Source organism: Fistularia commersonii, chromosome 8 (genome assembly GCF_037954325.1).
Source record: "Fistularia commersonii isolate RoL2024-O1a breed Wild chromosome 8, RoL_Fcom_v1.0, whole genome shotgun sequence".
Lineage (NCBI taxonomy): Eukaryota > Metazoa > Chordata > Actinopteri > Syngnathiformes > Fistulariidae > Fistularia > Fistularia commersonii.
Genome location: NC_141291.1, coordinates 16,796,410 through 16,821,177, shown reverse-complemented (window position 1 = coordinate 16,821,177; position 24,768 = coordinate 16,796,410). Strand labels below are relative to the sequence as shown.

At 40.8% G+C, this 24,768-nt stretch overlaps 3 protein-coding genes across 3 annotated transcripts; 1 reads left to right on the top strand and 2 right to left on the bottom strand.

The window, feature by feature from the left end:
* The first annotated feature begins 298 nt into the window (after positions 1-298).
* ipo4 (importin 4) lies at positions 299-11,108 on the top strand. The gene is made up of 30 exons (XM_086151423.1): positions 299-633; positions 837-923; positions 1,013-1,092; positions 1,222-1,263; positions 1,340-1,469; positions 1,752-1,931; positions 2,120-2,185; positions 2,286-2,387; positions 2,506-2,589; positions 2,704-2,859; positions 2,942-2,995; positions 3,222-3,331; positions 3,549-3,657; positions 3,867-3,996; positions 4,184-4,297; positions 4,674-4,787; positions 4,905-5,028; positions 5,234-5,345; positions 5,443-5,591; positions 5,676-5,753; positions 5,918-5,975; positions 6,474-6,579; positions 7,077-7,270; positions 7,387-7,431; positions 7,614-7,739; positions 8,944-9,170; positions 9,268-9,400; positions 9,528-9,632; positions 10,222-10,291; positions 10,405-11,108. The coding sequence occupies exons 1-30, from the start codon at positions 568-570 to the stop codon at positions 10,533-10,535; spliced, it is 3,282 nt and encodes a 1,093-aa protein (XP_086007549.1). The 5' UTR covers positions 299-567; the 3' UTR covers positions 10,536-11,108.
* LOC147232121 (uncharacterized) lies at positions 11,085-12,425 on the bottom strand. The gene is made up of 4 exons (XM_086151424.1): positions 12,034-12,425; positions 11,826-11,925; positions 11,630-11,753; positions 11,085-11,265 (listed from the first exon to the last, which is right to left on the bottom strand). The coding sequence occupies exons 1-4, from the start codon at positions 12,237-12,239 to the stop codon at positions 11,168-11,170; spliced, it is 528 nt and encodes a 175-aa protein (XP_086007550.1). The 5' UTR covers positions 12,240-12,425; the 3' UTR covers positions 11,085-11,167.
* Positions 12,426-15,013: 2,588 nt separating this feature from the next.
* On the bottom strand, positions 15,014-23,860 carry rec8b (REC8 meiotic recombination protein b). Its single transcript, XM_086151642.1, has 18 exons — positions 23,805-23,860; positions 23,608-23,676; positions 23,042-23,184; positions 22,032-22,104; positions 21,480-21,597; positions 21,204-21,279; positions 20,624-20,691; positions 20,454-20,535; positions 20,238-20,295; positions 19,939-20,131; positions 18,588-18,722; positions 18,010-18,085; positions 17,500-17,663; positions 16,490-16,529; positions 16,324-16,399; positions 16,138-16,239; positions 15,498-15,604; positions 15,014-15,309 (listed from the first exon to the last, which is right to left on the bottom strand). Exons 1-18 carry the CDS (start codon positions 23,858-23,860, stop codon positions 15,182-15,184), a joined length of 1,764 nt encoding a protein of 587 aa, XP_086007768.1. The 3' UTR covers positions 15,014-15,181.
* Positions 23,861-24,768: the final 908 nt, after the last annotated feature.

Below are 24,768 nucleotides of genomic sequence, written 5' to 3'. Positions count from 1 at the left end.
CCAGAATCAAAAAAATCAAACTGAAATGGGTATTTTACAGCTAAAATCTCCTGGAGAAGATGAATATTATTACAAATGTATAGAATGGATCAACTCTGGTCAGATCATTGAATGTTTCAATCTTGAAAGTGTTGGGAGGTTTTAAAGATTCACTTGAGGTTAATACGGAATGATTTGTCACTGATACTGCCATGTCTGCGCACCTGTAGTGAACCATCCTGTCCACACGAGGGCGCTGTGGGGACACAGTGTCCCCACGGCAGTCTGAAAATCCCCGCGTTGGCTGGGGCTCCTTTAACGCATCTCGCGTGTATCCGCCGGCCGGTTGTGACCCGAACCGGAGGTCTGCACGCTGTCAGTGTCGTTCCCTTATCCCTGTGGATTTCCACGCCAAATCCGTTAGCGGACACTTCAACCCACATTCGGTTATTTATCAGTGGAGCTGCCCGAGAATCGACCGCGGGTGGCATCAACGGGCCGGTTAAACTTTGAGTTTTTTTTCCCAGTTGCATTATTCGACACATACCGGTTGTAACCGACAAAACGTGGCAGTTACGAGGCATTGACATGACAGAGGAACTGGAGCAGATTCTTTCACAGCTTTCACAGCCCGACAATGCGGCTATTCAGCAGGTATCTCCCATCATTGACAATCAAGTTTGGAAATAGTTAGCTTGCTAGCGCTGTTCACGGTTAGTTAACGCAGCCTCAGCCAACTGTCAGCACCAGAGTCTTTGGTGTCCGTGGGTAACACCGTGGGTAACACCGAAGACTGGCCTGTGTGGGTTGCCTCTGACTCAAGAGTCACGTATTCGCTGTGCTATTTTCTTTTTCAGGCAACAGCTCAGCTGAAAAATGCTTTCAAAAACCCAGCTATTATTCCAGCCCTGTGTGCTGTCATGAGCGGCTCTCAGAACCCGCAGGTAACGTGAGCGAATGGATTCAGTGTTTATATCCTTTCCTCATGTTCTGATCAACTGGAAATTGCCTTTTCCATCTTTCCCCTCCCTAGATTCGACAGACAGCCGCAGTGATGCTGAGGTTAAGAGTGAAGAAACACTGGAGGAAGATAAAACCTTCTGACAGAGAAAGGTGTCTTTGCTTTTTTTTTTTTTTTAAATCACAGATGACACATGGTCCCCCCAAACCTCTCAGTTCATACAACTTAAATGAGGTCGAACATGGATTGTGATAATAATATTTGCCTTTACTTTTTATCAGCCTCAAGGCAGTGGTGTTGCAGGCCTTTCTCAATGAAGCAGAGTAAGTCATTGTATGGTTCAGATTTTGTTCAATGTAAACCTGATAAGCGCAAAACCCAGGCATTTGTGATATACAGGCACACCGTGCAGCACTCCCTCTCTCAGTTGTGTGCTGTGATGGTAAAACATGAGACGCCAGACCGCTGGCCTGCGCTGCTGGAGCTTCTTAATCAGTCCACAAAGAGTGCCAACCCTAATGACAGACAGGTAAATGATTCATGGCACAATTTAGATATTACAAAGCCTCCAAATAACTAATAATAGATATTGTAATGAGATTCCCAACTACTTTTCAGTGTTGTCGAATTTTCTGTAAATTTGTTACTGTTGTTTTCCCAGCTGTTTTGTAATCTTAATATCAGATGTGACCCGTATTTGTTTTTATTCATTGTTCAGTTCATTGTCATTGAACCTCACCAGTCTTCCATTGTAATCTCTTGCTTCAGTAAGTTAGAATTTGGAACAGCATATATTGTTCTGGTTTTCTAGGTTGGCTTGCTGCTGCTGAACAAGGTTATTGAGTCCAACCCTGAGCCTTTCAAGCCTCACTACTGCCAGTTGTTACAGTTGTTTAGCAACGTGCTACAGGACCACAACAATCCAACGTCCTTGTATTACTGCATCCTCACCATCACAGCTATGACCACATACACTGGCACCACAGAGATGGTGAGCTGTGCTTGGAGTATTCCCATTTTACCAGTCCAAATTGGTGATGCCATGTCTCATTGATATCTAATGAATCAAGGTTAACCCATCGAGAGTCTGTACCATGGAAACAGGATTTTGTAACTTGTGCATATAAAACTTTTTTGACAGTTTTTAGTTAATTAAATAACAGCTTTGCTACCTTACAGAACCAGATGCGCTCTATCATCCCAAGTCTGATTGTCGCTCTTAAACACCTCATTAAAGCAGACGAGGTAAAATATGACTCGCCTAAAACTTAATATCAGATTTGCTGGGTTCTCATCCAACAATATGAAAAAACTGAAATGATTATCTTTGTCTATATTCACCCAGAGCCAAGCTAGTGAGGCAATGGAGGTGTTCAACGAGCTGATGGAGAGTGAGGTGTCCATCATGGTGCCTCATATTACAGATATGGTTCAGTTTTTCTTGCAGGTGGGGACTGAATCTTGTCATTCTTTCTCACTTTTATGTATTGGGCTTAAGAAGCAACGTTTGTCATGTGATGTTGATGTTCATACAAGAGATGAAAACATCCATCTGTTTTTGTCAGGTGGGCAGTGACACCGCTCTGACCAACTCCCTGCGAGTGAAAGCTCTGTCATGCATCACCTTTCTAATTAAGTTAAAGAGCAAGGTAAATATCCCATCTGCTGTTGTATCTGCAGCCTGTGATTATTCATTCAGACAACACGCTCAAACTTGGATAAAGAGACTTGACCAGTCTTTTTCCTCTTTCAATATTCCGTAGGCAGTGCTGAAGCAGAAACTGCTGAACCCTATTCTGCTGGCGATTTTCCCCATTCTGACTTCTGCCCCTCCACCTGGTGAGGAAGACCCAGAGGATGAGGAGGATGATTGGGGCGAGGGCACAGGCGATGACAATCCCAAACACTGTTCTGCCCAGGTGTGAAATGCTGTTTATTTAAGTGAGATTCATAAAGGTGCATTGATACCAACCTCAAGGTCTGAATTATTTTTATTTGCAGATCATTGACTCCATGGCGCTCCACATGCCTCCAGAGAAACTATTCCAACACCTGGTAAGTGTTTTTGCACTGAACCTGATAGAACGTGTTATTGAAATAAGTGTTACAATTCAGGAATGCAATTATTCTGATTAGGTGTAATCATTAATGCTCCGCTCTCATCCTTTTCATCGTGAAAAGAACAAGGGTGGACAACAGTTTTCTTTGCTCGCATGTTTACCATGCATGGTACCGTTTACCATCGGTAGATTTTATTGATAAGGTTGTTCTTGTGCACTAGATGCCCCTTACTCAGTCCTGCCTCACCAGTGAAAATCCATATCAGAGGAAGGGGGGCCTCATGTGTCTTGCTGTTTTGGCTGAAGGATGTGCTGATCATATACGCACCAAGTATGTCCACTCAATATTGATTTAAAAAAACAAATAAATAAAGATTCTATGTGCATTAGAAATATAGGTGTGTGTGTGTGTGTGTGTGTGTATTGTAAAAAAAAAAGTTTTTTCGGGGGCTGACTCATTCCTTGTGAGAAAATAAGTTCAGTGGTCTGATTTAGAACAAACTATAACAGTCTGACTTTATGAATTAGTGTGAATTTTACCTTTGTAGGATGCTGTCATCAATGCTGCAGACAGTGTGCCAGAGTCTTTCTGACAGTAATCAGGTGGTGCGCAGTGCAGGTCTCTTTGCCCTCGGACAGTTCTCTGAGCATTTACAGGTAAGACCAAATTATGCTAATTTCAGCAGTATTATTGATATATCTTTTTTGGTTGCTGAATAGATTCTTAACAAAGCAATTCTTTGTGATATGAAAGATTATCTCACAGTTGACAGTCATTGACAGTTGTGTGTCTGTCTAGAGTTTATATAATTTAAATATTATGTATTCATTTATGTGCCCCTTCTCTTCTCCAACTGTTTCAACAGCCCGAAATAAGCAAATACTGTGCAGAGCTGATGCCTTTGCTTCTTGGATATCTTTCATCCCTGAACCAGGCCAAAGTCGGTCATGTCACAAAGGCCTTTTATGCTTTGGAGAACTTCATGGAGAACTTGGGTAAGCGGCTAAAGAGGTTCATACATGATGTTTAACATATGCACCTATTGCTCACCTGTTGATGAAACCTCCATACATTTACTGCTGAAAAACATTATGTTCCACATGTGATATTTCTTGAAAAGAGGTTTTTGACCTCCCCGACGGGGCAACGCTTCATTTTTGTTTTTTGATTTTTGTTTTACAGGTGCAGATATTGAGCCCTATCTTCCAACCCTAATGGAGACTATGTTGTCTGCCATCAACAACACCAATAATCTCAAGATTAAGGAGCTCACTGTATCAGCCATAGGTGCTATAGGTAGGAAGCTGGGCAAGATAGGCCTTTTAGATAAGTAAAGCCATATAAGCATAATTTAAAAGTAAATAAATCAATAAAACAATTATGTACCCTTTTGTGTATAGCAAATGTGATTTAACTCATTGATTCAATTAAAAGAAGAATAGAATATTCAAGGAATATTCTATTCTAATACACTTTTTGGCAACCTTAAAAGTTATTTTTTTTAAGTGAAGTTGCTATCTTTGCTTACTTTTTGAAATTCAGTTTAACAAATACAAGCCTGAAACAGTTATCCAACATTTCTATTATTTAAAGACATTTCATGAAAAATGGTGGTAACAGTGATTATTTACTGACCCCTTTCCTAACAATGAATGAATCTTTGTCTCCTCAGCCAATGCTGCCAAGGAGATGCTGGTTCCTTACTTCCCTCCAGTTATTGAGAGTCTGAAGGGCTTCTTGACTACGACAACAGAGGAAATGAGGTCCCTGCAGACTCAGTCTTTGGGTAGACAAACCTCTTTTAACTCGATCAACATTCAAAGATGCATGCAAATTGATCTGCCTGTGTCATAGGTATCATAGTCATTGCTCAGAGATGTTTTGACTGTCTTGCTGCTATCAGATACACTCTCTGTATTGGCTCGTACCATCGGCAAAGATGTCTTCAGTCCCCTTGCTGCGGAGTGTGTTCAGCTTGGCCTCAATCTTACTGACACCATTGATGACCCTGACTTGAGACGCTGCACGTATGTTACTATACATTTTCTTTATTTGTTTTTTTTTTTATTTTTTTATTTGGACCACACTTTATGTAGATTCAAAGCGGTCACTGGAAATGTGGAGTTTTATGATTCTTTTGAGTCTGTTCAACACAAAAACTTAATCTGCTCCAAAATTGGAAAATCTGGCAACTGGTGCTCTTACCACTCCTTCTCTCTTTTTCTCTGACAGGTATAGTTTATATTCTGCTGTGTCCACAGTGAGTCCAGAGTGCCTGACTCCTCACCTCACTGCTATTACAACAATCATGCTGCTTGCTCTCAAGTCCAATGAGGGCATCACGGTAAAAAGCAGGAAAAATACAGGATACTTAAAGTTGCCTTAAAGAGTCTGTTATGTAATTAATGATCTTTTGTGTCACCTCTCTGGCGCCTTTTCAGGCTCACCTTGAAGAGGACAAGACATTTGTCCTACTGGATAATGATGATGATGATGATGAAGAAGAGGAGGAGGAGCAAGTAACTGAGAGCAAAGAAGAAAAAGATGATTTTCTGGAAGATGAGACAGAAGATGTCAGTGACGTTGCAGGGTAGGGCGCACAAAACCATGCAAAACATGTATGTTCTTGGGTCCACTGATGGAATTGGTTAGTCTAACCCTCCATTCCTCTCAGCTTTAGTGTCGAAAATGCCTACATTGATGAGAAAGAAGATGCCTGTGATGCATTGGGAGAACTTGCTGTCAACACTGGGTAATAGAGATTATGCCTGTCGATGATGAAATTACAGTATAATAATGTTATTTTTGTCTCACCTTGTTAAGTATGGCCTCAAAATTCCCCATTCAGTAGCTCATTGTATAAATAGGGGATTTGTGTGGCGTGTTTTTTGACAGTGTGGTTGTTTCCTCTCACAGAGTGGTCTTCCAGCCTTTCCTGGAGTCATGCTTCCAGCAGGTTTATGAGATGAGAGATGTAAGTCACTACCTGGCTCCTTGACCCCATCATCTTGTCTTATAGCCCTTAAAGGCCATTTAGTGCCCTGTGTTTGCGCTCATGTTGTCCCCCCGTGGGTTTGTCACTCAGCTAAAGCTAGTTATTTTAGCTGTGGTGCTTCAGTCCTCAACTCTTTTAACCACAGTCAAATCAATTTTACTATTGCTATTCTGTCAAAAGTCTGAATAGTACAGTTTTGCATTTGTGTTGACACTCAAATTTCACTTTAACTTACTAAACTTTTGCCAAAATTCTTAACTTGATATATGGTTGATATGGTTACAAATGATCTTTATTCCTCTATTTGCCTCCATCAAATTAACCTCATCATCCCATGTTTACTAGATGGTTTTTTAAGGGTATTTGAAATGGTGAAGGATATTTTCATTGGGTTTGTTTGTGTTTGTAGATACACATCCTATTTTGGTTGATACAGCACTATCCATTGTGTTGTTCCTTTTTTAATCTTCCCTCCAGTTTCCCCATGAGGATGTCCGTCGTGCAGCTTTTGGGGCTATTGGTCAGTTTTGTCAAGCTCAGCACAGTGTGTGGACAAAGAATCCCACGGAGGCAAATCATCAAGGTACAGTGTTGGGACTACAGTCTAGCTCATCAGTGCTTAAACATATTACTCTCTGTCAGCAGTAATTTTTTTCTCCCGATTAGCATGCACAAATCATATATTCCGGAAAAATGCATTTTATACCAGCCTGTGTTTTGAATGAGAAGGTAGCAGATGTTTAATGCAACTGAAGCATGATAGGAATTCCTATAAAACCCTAATTCTGGTCTCTAAATTGACAGGCTTTACATAGTCAACCTGTCCTAAAACCAGTCTTTGATCCCCAACCTGTACACAATGTACACGCTTATTGGTCATGTCAACATTTGACATTTACCAATTGTGCACTGAAATGTTGTCTTTCTGTTACTTGACCTGTGACAGGAACGTTTTAAGTTTTATCTAATATTGTAATTCAACCCTGCCTTACTGATGCAGGGTTGAAAAAAAAAATCCAAAAAGCCATTTTCCTTTGCCGGTTTTTATCATCACTCCTACATTATGTGTCCATCATCTAGCACTCCTGAAGCTCCTGGATGTGGTGATCCCTTGCTTCCTGGAAACTGTAAGGACAGAGCATGAGCGTCAGGTTGTGATGGGTGTGCTGGAAACTATGAACAATGTCATCAAGTCTTGCAAAGAAGAGGCTTTCAGAAACCCTACTCGCCTCAAGGACATCAGCTACGTCATCCGTGATGTACTCAAGAAACAGGTGAATTTTTTTAATACAGATATGGTTGGAATGGCATATATTGGTGTGATGGGTAATTTTTGTTTCATGATGAAATGTCAGTTACGTTAAAGGATTATGTTGTTTTCTATGCTCAGACTGCTTGTCAGGATGGTGATGAAGCTGATGATGATGACCAGCAGGTAAGTGATATTTCTTTTATTCAAAGAAGACATGGTCATAAGGCCAAAAAGTCTTGTGCGTCATCATGTTTCGTCTTATTTCTAAATGGCAGTTGTATTATAATGGCAATCAGGGTGGCTATAGTTTGACTAACATCCATTTCTAGTGCTGCGTGCTTCTGGTGACATGCTGTATTTTACAGGCAGAGTATGATGCCATGCTGCAAGAATTTGCTGGTGAGGGAATTCCCTTGTTGGCGTCCGCTGTGCCTGCGGACAGCTTCGCTCCCTTCCTCAATGATCTGCTGCCTCTCATCATGAGCAAAGCAGTGAGTGTTGTCCTGTTCTCAATGAAACAAGTTGGAGATTTTCATTGTTTGTCCATCAACTCAGATGCAATTTCAGTAAGACAAGGTGCTTCTGAGGTGCAGGGGTTGCAAACTGAAAGATGCAGCTCGATGTCCCATCGGGCCACATGATGTCAAATAGAGATCTGTGATGTCATGTTGTGAAAAGGTATGATAAAGCAAAATGAAAGGGGGGAGCCATGACATCACACAAAGGGGATGCAATAAGCCAGAGGCTCCCTGTTATGTGAAGAACAGAAAATGATAAAGGACTAAAATAGAAAGATTTTTAAAAAGGTAAAGAAAGGCAACTAGATTTTAAAGACACCCGTGAGTGAAACAAGAACTGTGGACGAGTGTCGTGTGCATTTTGAGTGGGCCAATGGTACAGTCATTGGTACCAACCCATGTGGAATCTCACCACCACCACCACTACCAACGGTGTGACAGGGCAAGCTGTAATGCAACAAAAAGGACTGATGGGTTACAGAACTATATCTGAAACTAAAATATTTGAAATTGCAACACTAAATGAAAGTCAACAGAGAGGTTAACCAAGATTTTCCTATTCAGCACAAGGTTTTCTCTCCAGTATTGTCCAATATTTCTCTTGAGTGGCAGGACTCCTGACATAGTAGGAGTTAGAAAATCCCCAAAATCACCCTAGGAAAAATTGTTAATAGCGCTCAATTCTAGGTTTAAAAGGTACTCAAATTGAAAGAAAGATTTTTAAAAAGGTAAAGACAGGCAACTACTCAATTACTCAAATTGTTCTCCAGGCACTGCAGCGTCTCTAAAAGGGGGGTAAGAAAATGGGTAATTAGCTGCTCTCTTGACTGCAGGACTTCCCTTTACCTTAAACATGGCAAAAACATCACAAGTTAAAAAAAAAAAGAAGATACATTTCAAAATTATGGATGTTGTTTATTACATTCTCAACTGTTTGACAGAGGAGATTTTGTAAAATCTCTGTGCATTCGATGATTCAGAGTTCTGAAAAAGTGCTACATCATTTTTATACTGACATAGCTATTGAGTAAAACGTTAGATAACATAATGTTGTGGTACATTTAGTGGTAGAATTGAAAATTGAAATATCAACAGCCAAGTTCCCAGGTCTGCTGTCGTCTGCAATTAATCGGGTGTTGAATTCAAATACAGGCATCTCTTCTTTTTTCCTTGTAAGAAATCCTCGTGCACAGTAGCAGACAGATCCTTTTCTGTGGGGACGATTGGAGAAATTCTGCAGGCTCTCGTCGGTGTGTCTGGTGGCCGCGGAGTCGCTGGCAGGCTATCGAACCGTTTGCTGCCTGTGTTGGTCGCTGGAGTGAAGGACAGTGATGCGGAGGTTCGCAACAACAGCGTCTATGGATTGGGATGTCTGGCTCAGGCCGCTGGCCCCATTATAGCATCGTATCCTCAACTGCATGTGCCTTTTTGTGAGCACTGATAACTTCCAATTCACAGATGATTCTTCAAAATGTCTGTTCCTTAGCAATTTGTGCTTCAGAGATTATCCCATGATGCTGTCTGTGTTTTCCAACCTACTGGCAAAAGAATCAGACCTCAGGGTCATTGATAACTTGTGTGCTGCACTCTGTCGGATGATCATGAGCAAAGTGGATGCTGTCCCTCTCGAGCAGGTAAAAGCTCGATTGGATGATCATGTGTGTTAATGTCATGTCGTTTTCCATTTTCTCTGGTTTGGAGAGAGCCTGACTGACAGTTTGGATGTTTGTTTGAACACGGTTGCACGGTGTGTTCTGACAGGTCGTTCCTGCTTTGGTGGCTCGTCTACCCCTCAAAGAAGACATGGAGGAGAACAAGACCGTCCTTGGCTGTCTTGCTATGCTCTACACTCACAGCCCCTCTCTGGTACAGTAAAACCTCTAGGTGTTTTCTACTCTGCAAAAACTCTCGTTGTAGTTTTCTGTCAGCTACAAGACAAACGTAAAGGATTCCAGAATTAACTGAAGACTGATAGGAGAATTGGTTTCCAGGACAACTTTGGGTGACATTGTTTGGTCAACCAATCAGCACAAATGTATTAATTTTAACACAGTACCTGTGCAATTAATATTCATACCAGGAAAAATGCATATCATACGGTGTCTTAGTCTTACTGCATGACAATGTTTACCAACATGAGAGTATTGTCCGGCAAGCAAGTACTGTAGTGTTACAGAACTAGTGGTCGATCAGGTTTTCTTACGTTTTCAATGACAGGACCAAGATCATCATTTTTTTTTTTTTTTTAATGTACTTTGCATCATGAAAACCGCACTAACAACATCTACGTCATGCCTCTAAAGAGGACCATGTAGAATTAGACTGACAAACATTGGCTTTGACTCAAAAATGACAACAGGAAATACAAAGTGATCTTTAATTAAAGCTAAAAGACATTTACTGACACCACCGGACACTAGTGTGAATCAATTATGTCACTTTTAATCTCTTTCAGATTGTCAAACTAATGAAGCCCATAGTTGCTTCCTCCAGCTTTGTCCTTGGGAATAAAAACGTGGATGAAGGTAAATGTGGTGGCTTCTATGGTAACATGGCGGGGACGAGATCTTCATACTGTTGGCATCTAAAGCTGACACTCGACATCCGGCCAGTAATCTTTATTTTGTCTCTTGCCCAGACTCCCAGACAATCTTGGCAAAGCTGCTGAAGGACTTTGCGCAGCAGCACTCGGCAGACTTCCAAGCAGCCGTGACCTCCCTTCCTGGGGAGCAGCAAGCCAAGCTCAGCATGGCTGTCACCGCCTCGTAACACATTCGCATCCCACTATTCATGGATGACGGCCGAGCGAAACCATTTTTATACCGAAGGTGGAAGATTGTCAAGCTTCTCCTAAAATGCTCAAAAAGGCTCTCTCTACATTTAGAGTATTAACTTTTAACTTATTCATTTATGTGCATATTGTGTTTATGTTTTTAGTCCCCATCTATGATACCACTGATTGGACAATTTTTTGGAGCACTAAACTTTACACTGTGGCTTATGATAAAAATAACATTCAATTCAATACCACAGAGTTCAAGACTGAGGACATACAACTGTGCAGCCTTATACCACTTCTTCCACCCCCAGCTACACCTGTGACTACCCTTTTCCTTTGTCAGTGCCGTATCTGGACTCTGTTTGCTTTACAACTATATCAACCTGCTCCACGACATAGATTACAAATTCTAGAGATAAGACGGATCTTACCATGTCATGCTGTTAATGTGATGCCTTAAGCCTTGCCTTTGCTGCACAGAAATTGAAAAGGATGATGCTTCTGATTCTTCAAGCACATGCAGTTTTGATTGAGAGTAGTTGAACTTTTGTTAGCCTTTAAAAAAAAAAATTGAAGGAAGAATATATACAAGTGACCCGGATGTTGATCCTATCCCATTTCGTCAGATCTCTCGTTGCCCCTCGGCTTTGCTGATGTCGGGCTGCTGGTTTTCAACGTTTAGTGCCATCGTAATTTCTTCTGGCACCCTGCCGCTCTCCCCTGACAATGACAGAGTCTCTTTAAATGCGTGACACTTAAATGTCAAAAGTATGTGTTCAGGGTGAGCAGGGATCAGCACATTCACACAGGAACAGCTTTTATATCAAATTTAAAAATGGACATGATGCAGTTTTCTTGTGATCATCATTGTCTATTTTTGTGGTGTGTGTGAACATTCATCACATCAGAAGCCTTTTATTCTGCTACTAACAGAAAATAAAAAATAAAGGTTACCAGATATTTCTCAAAATGATGTGTTATTGGACACCAGTACCCTTTATTTTTTCCTTCATAATCAAATGCACTTTAAAACCCTAGACCCGACACCCACCAGTGCATAACAGCGTTTTTTAGAGCACCAAACCTCTGTTTTTCCAGGGCAGGATATTCATCCCAGTGCGGCAAAAGGAGCGGTCAGAGTGAGCCTCGGTGGTATACAGCACCTCCTGCAGCTCTTTGTCTCCTGCTTTCTGGGCTTTAACAAGCACCTGCAAGACAAAACATCCCCGATTCTCATTTAGCTTCCTCTTTGCTGCCATTTCCATCAGCACGGTTTTTACCTCCAGGATGGTGATCTCCTTTTCTTTCAGCTTTCCTGCCTTGTTCTTCATCTTCACCTTTTTGTTATCTATCCACACCACCCTCTCCTTCACCTCTGACCTAGACACATCCGCATAGACACATCCACACACTTCCCAGTAAGTTTCCCTGTGGTAATATCTGGAGAAGTCACACACACACACACACACACACACCACACAGACTCACTCTTGAATGCCCAGGTCAGCCAGAGTGGTGTCCAGGAATGGGAAGGTCTGTGGAGTAGTGTCAGGATGCACCTCAACAGGCAGTTCCATCGCCATGGGAACGTCCCACTCCAGTTCCACACGCACTAACCTACACTGGGTCCCAATGGAGCTCTTTCCCTCTGGCTCGTGGCCCTGCTCCACATTCGCCTCCCCCTCTTCCAGCATCTGTTCTGTCTCGTCTGCTGCCAGCTTGACTCTGCGCTCAGTATCTCAGAACAGCATGTGACGTGCTCGGTCCCGTCCTCTCAGACAATGTTTTACCTTATTTCTTAAGTTTTTACAGCTTGTCTTTAATTACGATGCAGCTCCGTCGAATGTTAAGTAAGGCTCCTGGGAAGTGCGAGCATGTGTTCATATAGACTTGTGCTCTGCCCTCCCATCAGATATTAGCTGCTAGCGTAAATGTGTGTTATGTGATGCTCAGACGTGAAGAATGCGTGTACTTGTGGAGGGCTGAAGGCTGGTGATGATGACAAGGCCAGGTGTGTGTGTGTGTACTTGGGTTAATCACTGTCACATTGAATAGATAAATATATTTATCATCAGCATGGAGGATATCTACTGTCTTGTGTAAAGAAAATACTTTGTATTCCAGCTTCAGTGTTTTCTACCTTTTTCCTGTTGGAATATTGATCAGACATTTCTGTTAATTTCACCATGTTAGCCTGCGTGCCAGTCTGATCCGGTGCATCCATCACCATTTTATCTCTGCACTATCATTTTTCTCAGTCTCGGTGCAGAGGACATTCATGTATAGGCTATTCACATGGCAGTGTTATATTTTTTTGCCTTTGAAATACATGCTGACCCTTTTTATGTGTTCATGTTGACAAGAAGCCGAGTATGAACGTTAGGAGGGGAGGAAAAAACAGCAATGTTGGTAAGCTGTAGAGATTGTGTTATTGTAATGGGTGTGCCACCTAATGACTACTGTGGACTCAGCATCCACAGTATGTCACATTCGAGGAGCAGACATACAGAATCCTCTCTCTGATAGCAGGCTTGTGTCAGCAGTGTTTTCTATGATGTAAAGGGTTGAGAATGTACAGGCTGAGCGGAGGTTAAACTGGGTTAAACTGACAGTGGGTTATGCACTCGAGTTTTTCTTTGAACAGCTGAATTTGCCTTGGGTTGCCAGAGAAAACAGTTTAATTTTTTTTTATTAGTTTTTTCTTGTATATCTGTCACTTCTTGTTTTTTTTTTCTCCCCAGCCTCCGACCTTTGCTGTCCCAGAAGTGTGACCTGTACATTTTGTCCCTGCTGTGCCTGCTTAGCAGAAACAGGGCCGTGTGCCAAAGGTGAATAACCTTTAACGTGCTTACCAGAGTGTGTTAGGAAGTAATTGTAAAGGCCGGGAAGTGATCAACAGCAGCACAAACACCAGGTTGGATTTATGAAGGTTTACATCGAAAGCACGGGCTGTAGAGAGGACACTGTGGCTTAACACCACAGCTTTAACGTTTCACAAGTAGCATCAACAGTATTATCATTCCAGCTTGTTTAGCTGCTCTGGAATTTCTGCTGTCTTACCTCAGCGCTGACCTCAGATCAGGCCTCACAACCCGACGCAACATAGATCTGCTCTTACCCTGATCTGCATTTTATAATGTATTTCTTAAAGTGATGATTTGTTTGCTTTTTTTTTTAAATTAATTTTCTCCAGGACCAGTTTGCAACTGGGGGATTAGGAATGAATAAAACTGTAATAAGCGATGAAGGGAGAGTGAAAATCCACACCCTTAAGGTTGTGTTTTCATCACCCACGAAGAGGAGCATCAAATGAATAAATATATGTATTTTTATTTTTATTTATTTCTTGATGTTCACAATTTGATGCTGCTACCCTATGTGCCCCTCAGGGACAAATAAAGTTTTTTTCCGATTCTGATCAGGCTTACACATGATGCCATAGGATAAGCAAGACTTGAGTTTCACCTCTCTGGAGAGGAATTAGCCAGAATTGTATTGGCTTTCATTGGTTAAAATAGGTTCTCATTGGGATTCCTTGGTGTAGCCTTGGATGGGATGAGGAGGCAGGACATCTTTGGCTAAAAGTAGAGCTGCTACTCCTCTTCACGCTGAAAGGATATGGAGGTGATATAGGCCAAATAGTCCTTCTGTCAGAGTTGATCCAGCACATCTAACTGACATCTCATCAGGCCTGAGGGTTCTGTGGGACATTAAGCATAAAAACTGCATCTTGACCTTACTCAAGAGCAATCAACAAGAATGGGTAGATGTACTCTGAATGCATCCATCCATCATCTGCTCCTTATCATATACTAAAGGTCGTGGGGTATAATGCAGCCTATCCTATCCCAGTTGGGATCGGGCAAGAGGCGAGTACACCCTGGACTGGACACGTACAGACACATTCACTCACTCAGGGCAATTTTTCTCAATTTTTTCCCAATTAACCTGCTGCATCTTTTTGGACTGCGATGCATGCAAACTTTACACAGAAAGGTCCCCTTGTCGGAATTGAACCGTGGTGCTTCGTGCTGTGAGGCTGAAGCCCTATGCTGTCCTATTATAAATGCATTTGGGAAAATTAATTTACACTGCAATATTGAGATATGATTCTTCATATACATACACACCTCTATTTCTATTTAAATGTGTATGCATGTAAATTATTGTCAAGAGTAATCAAACATAGCATGACTGCTTTAACTTTTAAATATGCATGATTTTCTTGCTAATGTAGAGAACAACAAAATGTGTACTTTTGAAACTAACAGATTTAAGTTTGCCCAAAAATTTAATATGAAAGAACTACAATGTTAATAAGTAAGCAAGGTAATTCTGTTCTTTGAAAGACAGTACTTTAATATGAAGTGTAAAATGGGTACATAGTAAAACAGTATTCGAACCATAACAATGCAAACATGAGATGGGTTCTACATAATACCAATAAAACAGTCTGTAAAAGTTGAGTAACAGTGATGTAACAAAGTGAAGTTGGTTTGAATACTTAAAAGGAACAACTGTGGAATTGGAACATCAGCTTAAAAATGATGAAAACTATTTTCTTAAAAGCAGCATCATACAGCTAGTTATCATGCTCAACAATTAACAAAGTGACACAGTTTTGTCCAGAATGTGACTAAAAAGTAACAGCATTGTCGTTACGTCTCTGGGGTCCAGTTCTTTCAAACCCAGAAGCTGGGCCGATGATGATGATGCTGTAGGCTTTGGCCTGCGTTGCAGTCACCCGTCTTGCAGACAGCATCTCTGTGAGGAACAAGCAACACAAGGTTACATCAGAACTGGATTTCCGCAGGAAAGCTCGACAAGCTGTTGCTTCAGATGGAAGGTGTCCAAGGAGAAGTTTGTCACAAACTATTCACTAAAGCCTATTTTGTCTTTGAAAAGAACACAAGTGCAGGAAATGTCTTCTGTGAAACAACGGATTGTCTTACTAAGCAGTTTGTGGAACATGGATGCTACAATGCCGCGGCCGGCCTCCGGGGGCAGCAGGGAGGAGAAGTTCACTTGCTCATGGCTGTGAAGCATGACGAAGATCTGACTAGAAAAACACAAACGAAAGGACTCACTGAGGATTTTTTTTCTACAAAATTGGGCTGCAAGAATTTAAACATCTATAAATAGCCAGCATCAAGTAGCCAAAAAGTCAAAGACAACAGTTTGAGACCAGTAGGCCTGCAGGATGTTTTGATGCTTTGAATTTCAAAGCTCATGTTAAATATTCACAGATGTGGGTCAACCTGAGAGCCTTAAGGCACGAGCGTATTTATTCCCAATTTTAAACAGCGCTGCTGTCAAAAGCAAAGCTAACTATGAATTAAATGCAGGCTGATCTTAAAGGCATTTATACAAGAAACCAGGGGATTTTTGCTTTTTAATTTACCAAAATAAAACACAAGCTATCAACAAAATTAAAATCAACTGAAAAAATACGGTAAGAATGCATACCTAAAGCTTATGCCCATTTTCATGCAATTATTAATACCATTGGCATCTAACTTCAATATAAACTATAACATGTGAATGTAAGTTTGATTGGGATTAAGAGTGTATAGCAATATAATATAGTAATACCTCTGCATGTTACAGATCTCAGCCTCACTCATGGCTTCAGGCATCTCAATATTTTCTTCTGGTATGGGCTCCATTGCAAGTCTGTTTTCCTCTTGTGGGGACCTACAAACACACACACACACACACACACACTAAATAATCTCCATCAAGCTAAACATCTGTCCAATGTTCCTGGTTAGAACTTACAATTTGTTGGCTGGAGTGATCATGTTATTTGAGGATCTCTCCTCTTCAGACATGTCCATTATCACATCAAATGTGGCTGATTAATAAACACACACATACACACAATAACATTTGTCAATGTGTAAACATACCAATTTATATATGAAAGAGAAAATTATTTTCCTACATGAGCTGTCTCTGGTTTGCAGTCCCAAATCACTGGAAATCTAAGAGAGTAGAAACAGAGTTTGTCATTTCACTCTCTGAGCTGGTTTCACCTGCAGATTACGGCCTGTTTTCAGCATGATTCCATGATGTAACACAGCCCAGGCCAGGAGGGAGAGGAGGGTTTACATGTTTAAGTCTCCACTGAGCACGCTCTGTTTATTACTTAAGAGATGGTCATTTGTTGAAAGAAACTGGAAATAGGAAGATCATGAAAGGACTTTGACTATTATTTCATACATTTTCCAAATTGTGTTTCTCTTCTAAATCACTATCACAGACAACTTAGGACCGCGAACGGGTATCTTTGCCAAAGGCAGCCCTGCAACAGTGGAGGGAGCCACAGGATTGAGAAATATGAAACACTTCAGCCTGATCTCAAGTTAGTGCTATTTGAAAATTAGGCTGTGTGAATGTTTGAAAAGAATATTAATTTATCACTCCCACTAAAAGAAGGAGTCTTGAAATGCACCTCTCAACCACTAAAGTTACAAGTTAAAGTTAATTAAAATTTCAAAAAAAAAGTCCTTAAAGCTACAAATCTTGCAATAAGCCTTAAAGTGATGGCCACATCCTGCATGGTGTGTGAGTGAGAAACGAATGACATTCATTTTCCAGATCAGTCTTGTTGAGTTTTGAAAAACTTCATAATTATTGAAAGTCTCAGTAAAATAGACGTTTTGTAAGACAGTAAGAAAACAAGCTGAAATTGATCAATCTTGTTCTGTTTCATTGGAGTCTGGGTAGTTCCAGGGATGAAAATCACAATGAGAATGTTGAAAATTCCCCTCGTTGAAGTTGTAAATATGGTCTGCAGCTCAATTTAGGAGCAGGACGAGTGGAGCTACAGTGAAATGGAGTGGGATGGTTGATGTTAACAGGTCAGTCGACAATCACACGAAATTTCCAACTTTCGTAGCAGAAGATAACATGCGGTGCAGTTGGTTGAGCTTCACTTTCACCGGGACTCACATCCCTCACGCTGGAGAGCCTCCTCTTCATATCCTGCTCCAACGTCCCTCTCACCTCCTCCTCATCTTCTCCCTCAATCCCTCTCTGTTGCTCCTCCTGGCTGGGCAGCACAGAGAGAGTGGTGCACTCCCTCCACAGCCACTGGAGGTCACTGTGGAGCAGGGCTGTTGACAGATAGTGGGTGAGGATGATGCACTAACAGCAGGGTACCGTATCGTCATCACCGAGATGATTCTGACTCCAAAATGAATGACTGCATTTTCTAAAACTGTCAATTTCGTTTTCGAACTGTATTATAATAACCCTTCATCAGTGTGGTTCCCTGTATGTGCAGCTACTTTCTTTCAACAAGAATTCAAGGGGTGGGTTTTGTAATGCTCCCCCGAAATGTTCTTGTGTGCCCTCCAGAAGTGGAATAGGGGGAAAGTAAGAAAATCCAAAAGGTACATGGTTATGCTGAATTAAATAGTGTAACTATATATGGGGGATTGAGTTCAGATTTGTACTGACATCTGCAGGAGGTGCTGAGGAGCTGAGCGGGTGGCACGTGCTTCATCATGGAGGGGAAGTCCAGCAGCACCTGGGACTATGAAGAAGAACATTAGTGAGCAAAGAGACAACGGGAGCCAGAAAACATGTTGCGGTAATAGGCAGGGAAAACAGGGGGAGGAAGACTGAATCAAATGACACCGAGTGACTGCTTGAGGAGCTCAAAGAAGGAAACGTTCAGTGCTGGAGTTTAATTAACAGACACCCCGGAGAAGCAAGCGGCCTCTAGATTTTGATAAGAGAAAGAACGAGGAAGAATGTGGAGCCAGAGCATAAAGAGCCCTTCACCACACGCAGTTTTCAAGTGTGCATTTGCAATCATGTGTTTCAATAGTTATCTTTGTATGGGTGTGTCTGTGTCAAGATTGTTCAGTAGAAGTTATTTCCAAAGAACTGTTACTGTTTGTGGATTCAAGAGATGCTCTTAAGACATCAATGTTAGTGTTAGACGGATAAACACATTTAAGTTAAATTGATTATTTCTAAATTCTCAATTTGCAAAGTTGTTTTAGAATGAAAAGACTTGAGGGATACTTTACCATGTGGACTGTTTCCACCGACAGGTTTTCGATCTGCTCCTTCATTTTTGTCTCGGATATCTGCAGATGGACGTCTGCAAAGACCAGCTGTCTGGGACCAGCTTTTCCAGGCCTCCTGGGGGGGGCAGCTAACGCCTGACAGCACAATATTACTGTTCAGACATCCAGATCAGTACAAGAACATCACACTCCAGGACACGCAATGTAAAAGATGAATGTATGAAGGGACACACATGTGTGGTTTTGATGACCTGTTACCAAAACAAGCAGCTCATGAGTCACAGTGTGGAATTTAAAGTTAATGGGAGCTGTCGTGAGGCTCTGTCACTGTCACCTCGGTATATCGTCCATGTCGAATGAGACGCAGCAGGTGAATAAAGACACACCAAGAACAATGCTCTAGGGTTTGTGAAAATAGCTTTCATGATGATGAGTTGTCTCCATGATGCGATTAAGACGACTCACGACATCGCTTCGAGTTCAGTTGAAAATAACTCATCCCTTGGACGAAAAGTGCGAGTGAACCCAAGAATTTTTTTAACTCAAACTATTCAAAGTTATATTGAAAAAGGAGTGTGCAGCAGTTAGCACTTCCGCCTCTATGTAAGAAGGTCCGTTGCTTGGACTGTTGCTCTGTTTGGAGTTTGCGTCTACTCCGAGTGTCCGCATGGGTCTCCTTTGGGCTCTCTGGTTTCCTCTCACTGTCGAAAAATATGTGGTAAGTTTATTGGAGACCCTTAATTATCCCAGATGTGGGAATGAGAGATTATTTCTCTATATGTAGCTCTGTGACCGGTCCACCTCTAACTCAATGACAGCTGGGATAGGCTCCAGCATCCCTGCAACCTTGAGCGCAGGATAAGCGGTACAGAAAATGAATGAATTGAAGTATGACAATATCATAATTTCAACTTAGCAACTGTGTTAAATAGGTATTAATACATGCAATAAGCAATTAATCCACCAGATTTTGTTTGAACTGCCGGCCAAAGGAATTACAAATAGGGATGTGTGACGGGACAGGTAGCTCAATCTGCTGCTTTAAAAGGCATTCTGTAGTTTTGCCTTAGAAAAGCATTATGACACTTTTTAATGATAAACAAACACGAGGACATGCCAGCCTCACCACATTCTGACATCCTGGAACAGAAATATAACATGGGAGCACATCAGTACCAGCTTCAAGGATGAGCAGTTCTGTCTGCCTGCTGCCTGCTGTACAAAGACATAAGCTGAACATTCTGCTCAGCTCATTCTGTGTTTCCTGGCTTGTTTTTACAGATGGGCAGACATAAAACTGATGCAATATTCCTGAATAGAAGAGAGTGTAGAATGGCCCGTCTTGTCTTACCTCTTCATCACAATATCCTCTCGCTCTGTCCGCCTGCTTTCTACGAGACTCAGAGGTGACGGGTGGCAAACTGAGCAGTGGTGGGGTCGCCTCAGTGGAACTGGTCCCAAGAGGGGGCTCCATTGGTGAACCAAACATCTCCTTCATCTGCCACATGCTGTCCTGCTCGGTTCCCAGCACTGTCACCTTGAGCCTGGAAATACATGTGAACACACACTCACACACACACAAACATACACTGGAAAAGCCAAGGAGTTGCTATTGAACATCTGATAGTCTTTTTTTGCCAAACCACTTACTGCTCGATGGAAGACATGGGGTTTTCAAGCTCTCTCCCCCTCTCATGTTCCTCAGCATCTGAACACACAATATGTGCAGACAAATCACACACACACACACACACACACATACAAGCTGAAACATGCTGATGAGTCACCAAGTGTGAGTCCAAAACCAAATACTTTGGATTGAAACATGGAGAAGTTTGTGTGTATGTTCAAAACCAAAGTGTGAACCTCCGCGGAAATAGTCCCGTTGCTCAATCAGCAGGTCCACCTCTTTAGCTGTGATTTCAGGAAGATCATGTCCTGCAAAATTCTGATGATGACCATAATGACAATGAGAGAAACCCATGAGTAAAGCTGAAAGAAACAAGACTTGCAACATTTAAGAGCGTCCAGTTTACCTCGGCAGTCGTAAAGGCAAACTTCCTCGACTCCGTCAGAGTGATGGCAGCAAGAGGGGATGTGAATTCTACTTTGAAATGCATGAGGAGAATATTGAAGTTGAGAGAAACTTCATATATAGTTTGGTAAACAGAAGCCCATTTAAATTTAATTCCACAGATTAAATCTATGCACTGATGACTAGCCTGTATTCAGAATTTGACCCTGGGGAAAACAGGAACTGAAAGTTTCAATTCAGAATAGAGAGTATTCATGCAATTTAAGCCAACAAAATAACACTGAAACATTGTGTATAAATTACTTCTAACAATGGTGCCTGTCATAACTCAAATTTCATGTGCAGAATGTCTAACTTCAGATGTCTCTGTCCCTAGATGAGGGCCTCATGGCCAATTCACTGATCCTGCAAGTCTACTCTGAATTAACGTATTTTAGATTTCGCTGTAGTAGGAAAGTATGAAGCAGGAAATACATTCTGGTATTTTTTTTTTTTAAATAATGCTTTTGATTCCGAGAGCTTTTGTGAAAGCAGTCACCGAACTGTGACACAGTGACACAGTATTCGTATATCGATCTCACCGTCTTCATTGGGCACGCTTTGGGAATTAGACACTAGGGAGTGCTGCAAGCCTGAATCTTGAACCAGCAACCCTGGCTAAAATGGAGAATGTTATTTATTATCAGCACTGTGCTGTGCAAACAGTAGTGTAACATTGTTCTAGATATAAATACAGTATTTCACCAGATCCACCCAGCGTATTGAAGCTTGCAGTTGGACAAACAAAATTAAGCAGCGACTCTTGAAAAATAATGATTAGTAACGAAACATATTGGTATTATTCTATGTATCAATACCAGATGTATTTTACGAGGGCTGGGGAGCGTGTATGAATCCATTATTCCAAAGGAAATGTCCAATGCAGCTTCAGCATCCTCCATCTTTGCCAGAATGTCAGGCATTTCCAAGCTTTGCCTGCCAGAGAAGGGCAAAATGAAAAAGTGTCTGTTGCTTTTTACAATACGAACCTCAAAGCTGTCAGACACCTGTTTGCAAAATATCAATTTATTACTCTTACTCTACAAGTGCTGTACCACATCTTTTTGACTACAGAAGTGTAGAAAGATATACTGCCTTTTTAGAAAATGACTGATGTTCTGTAACAGAACTTCACTGTTTTGGAGTAATTTGTTCAACATATCACTTACCCTGGAAATCTTGTTCTTATTACTACAACTAATCAATACACCAAAGATTTTCAAACCCTTCTCTTTGTCATATATCCCCTGCTGGGACTTTTTTTAAGAAGCCCCAAGACACAAACTTCTTTTCTAGGGCACATAAACAACCAAACACGTGTCATGTGCATGTTTGTGTGTGTGTGTGTGTGTGTGTGTCTACATGCAAACCTTTCAGGCTCAACCATGTCGATACATGCATTTTTGGTGCGCAGCAAGCGGTCAAGAGTTTGTTGGAGCTCCACTGAAACACAATATAGTGTGTAAGAATAAAGAATTAAAGCAGCTATCATATACCAAAGACTTATACTGACTTTTATTGTCATTCAGATTCAATTAGAACAAAATTTCATTGCTCCGGCTCAAATGCAGTAACTGAAAAGTGACAGTCTGTTATTATAATACGGTAAAATAGCGCAGGTTTACTCTTATAGAAAATATTTTCATGAAACTGAGATATAACAACTCTACTGTCAAATTAAATTGAAAATAAATGACTTGATGATCTCAGTATTGGAAATGGCAGTGTCGGTTGCATCATATTCTACTGAAAGATGGAATGAAATACTGATGAGGTTTCAGGCCAGAGGCTGCTCTCTCAGCTTTCCCTTCTGCTTATCACCCAGGGCTATGTTGCACAGTTTAAATGAACCATGACAGCATCAAAACCGTGAATCTCTTGGATTCAGCTCGTTGTGTCACAGTTGCAGCTTGATAGCAGGCCGCTAAGCCCTGTTTGATAGTGCCTTCATTAGCTCTAAAAATACTTGTAAACTTTTCCCTTATCTTTGGAATGATGGCAAAGCAGCATTTCTGAGATTTAGGTGTTATGCAACTGCCTGAGGCAATTGTCACAGTTTACTTAATCTGACCTTGGAAATTGAATACACTGCAAATGCTTTTCCGTGAGCATTATCTTCATTAATTTTTACTTCAATTAAAATAGAAAAGACAATTCACTAATCACATTTCAACTAAATTTTCCCTGTTTTTTGGAAATGAAACTGCTGACAGAGTAACGCAGCATACAGTATGTGATTTCTACAATATATACAAAGTCTTGTGTTCCACTGAGGTAACCCAAATCTCTTTATTCAAGCTAATACACAAGAGTATACATTAGATGGAGTTTTACATTAGAATCTCAGATTTGTGTTACCGCCTCCGTCTCCTGTTCTCACCGAGCAGGAAAGAGCACTGCCTGTGGTAGACAACAACCACTCCATACTGCAGCTGGGAGGACAGATACAGAGAGAAACGGGGTCTTGGCAGGCTCGGCCGCGGTGGAGGGACCTGACACATCACATAGTCCAAGATCTGCTGGCTGAAAACATTTTAATAAAGGGATCGGAGCATTATTTTTTAAATTTTAAATCAAAGGAAGGCAAATACCAGGGTAAATGGTTGTAATTGTCAAGCATTATAGCAAGAATAAACATTTATAGCAAAGGAGGTCAACAGGCTGCTGCCTGGAAGCAAGATGACAACTTGAAAAAAAGTTGACAAATAGGATGAATAACAGATTCCTTTCAATTTAATAAACAAAATGTATCAAACAGCAACACATTCAAACAGTAAACATATGTAGCAAAATATGACATAAAAATATCGCACAACTTTAAACCTGCCTTTGAATAATTCAATCAAAGGTGAGATCAGACTTGCAGTCCAAAACATTAAACATTAAAACAAAACAAAACCAAAAAAACATTAAACAATAATACATGATGATTACAAATATTCTTACCATGTCTGATTGACATTGACATTGAGAAACTGTCTGCGAGTGATTTTGATGCCTTTGGTGGCTGCCAACCTGAACAATAAACAAATAAAAGTGCATAAATTGTCAAAAGGCTGTTCATAGCCATTTTCTTATGGCTCCAGTCCTGTTAGCTAAAGCTAACAATTGAGATCGAAGTTCATAGTTACACATAAACTCACCAAATGACAGAAAAACACCCCGATTGGCGGTGAAGGACATTTGGGTAGTAAAACATATTTAACCTTGACAGGTGAAATATACACGATCGTGGAAAATATTAAAAGTTTATTGATCAAGTTGGTATTGAAGACCTGAAAGTTTTTCGCGGGTTAAATCATGACTGACCAATCAGGTTTCGAGGAGTTGTGAGGCGTTAACGAACACAAAAAACTGTAGGTAAAAAGAGAACGCTGACCTTTCAGCTTCATGAAGTGGTTATTTCTATTACTGTCATATTTTCACTAAATCTCTAATGAGCTGAGAGGCATTGTTTGTTAATGAAAAGCCCATGAAATAAGACTTTAGACTTTAGATTACCAGCTTGCCTTTTCAAAATGAGAGTTCTTGAAACACTTCATCACCTTACTCTGTTCTGAACATCTCTTCCATGATACACTTCTACGATACACAGTGACACATTCTGTAATTTTGTCTTTTCACAATAAAAACATTGTTATGAAAATGAAACTGTATGTTTTTTTTCCCCAATTAATTATTTATTTATTATCTATTATTATATTGTGCAAGCCCGGATAAATGCAGAGGGTTGCATCAGGAAGGGCATCCAGGATAAAACTTTTGCTGAAACCAAACATGCGAGTCAAACATTTGCTGTGGCAACCCCTGAAGGGAAAAGCTGAAAGGAGAAGATGATATTGTGCACCAAATTCTTGCATTTTAGCATTTTAGCATTTTTCCTTCTCATTTTGTTTTTGTTTCCTACACATGGAGCAACATTTCACTTTCATTGTGTTTCTAAAAATCCAATGAAAATAACAGCTATTCTTCTTTATTCTATAGCTATTCTAATCCCGGTAGATCCTGTATAGATTACAAATCTTAAAAACGTTGAACAAAAATAGTTCAAATGTGAGAAAAAAATGGGATTACCATTTTTATGATCATGCCACAGGAAGATGTAAA

Excerpts from the sequence above, each read along its gene's own strand:
- ipo4 (XM_086151423.1), top strand. The coding sequence starts at position 568 with ATGACAGAGGAACTGGAGCAGATTCTTTCACAGCTTTCACAGCCCGAC. Across the intron at positions 5,029-5,233 it reads CCTGACTTGAGACGCTGCAC|GTATAGTTTATATTCTGCTG; the intron begins GTATGTTACTAT and ends TTTCTCTGACAG. Across the intron at positions 7,740-8,943 it reads CTCTCATCATGAGCAAAGCA|AAATCCTCGTGCACAGTAGC; the intron begins GTGAGTGTTGTC and ends TTTCCTTGTAAG.
- LOC147232121 (XM_086151424.1), bottom strand. The coding sequence starts at position 12,239 with ATGCTGGAAGAGGGGGAGGCGAATGTGGAGCAGGGCCACGAGCCAGAG. Across the intron at positions 11,926-12,033 it reads GCTGACCTGGGCATTCAAGA|GTCAGAGGTGAAGGAGAGGG; the intron begins GTGAGTCTGTGT and ends GGATGTGTCTAG. Across the intron at positions 11,754-11,825 it reads AGGAGATCACCATCCTGGAG|GTGCTTGTTAAAGCCCAGAA; the intron begins GTAAAAACCGTG and ends TTTGTCTTGCAG.
- rec8b (XM_086151642.1), bottom strand. The coding sequence starts at position 23,860 with ATGTTTTACTACCCAAATGTCCTTCACCGCCAATCGGGGTGTTTTTCT. Across the intron at positions 23,677-23,804 it reads GGGTGTTTTTCTGTCATTTG|GTTGGCAGCCACCAAAGGCA; the intron begins GTGAGTTTATGT and ends TTTATTGTTCAG. Across the intron at positions 18,086-18,587 it reads CGGTGGAAACAGTCCACATG|TCCCAGGTGCTGCTGGACTT; the intron begins GTAAAGTATCCC and ends TCTTCTTCATAG.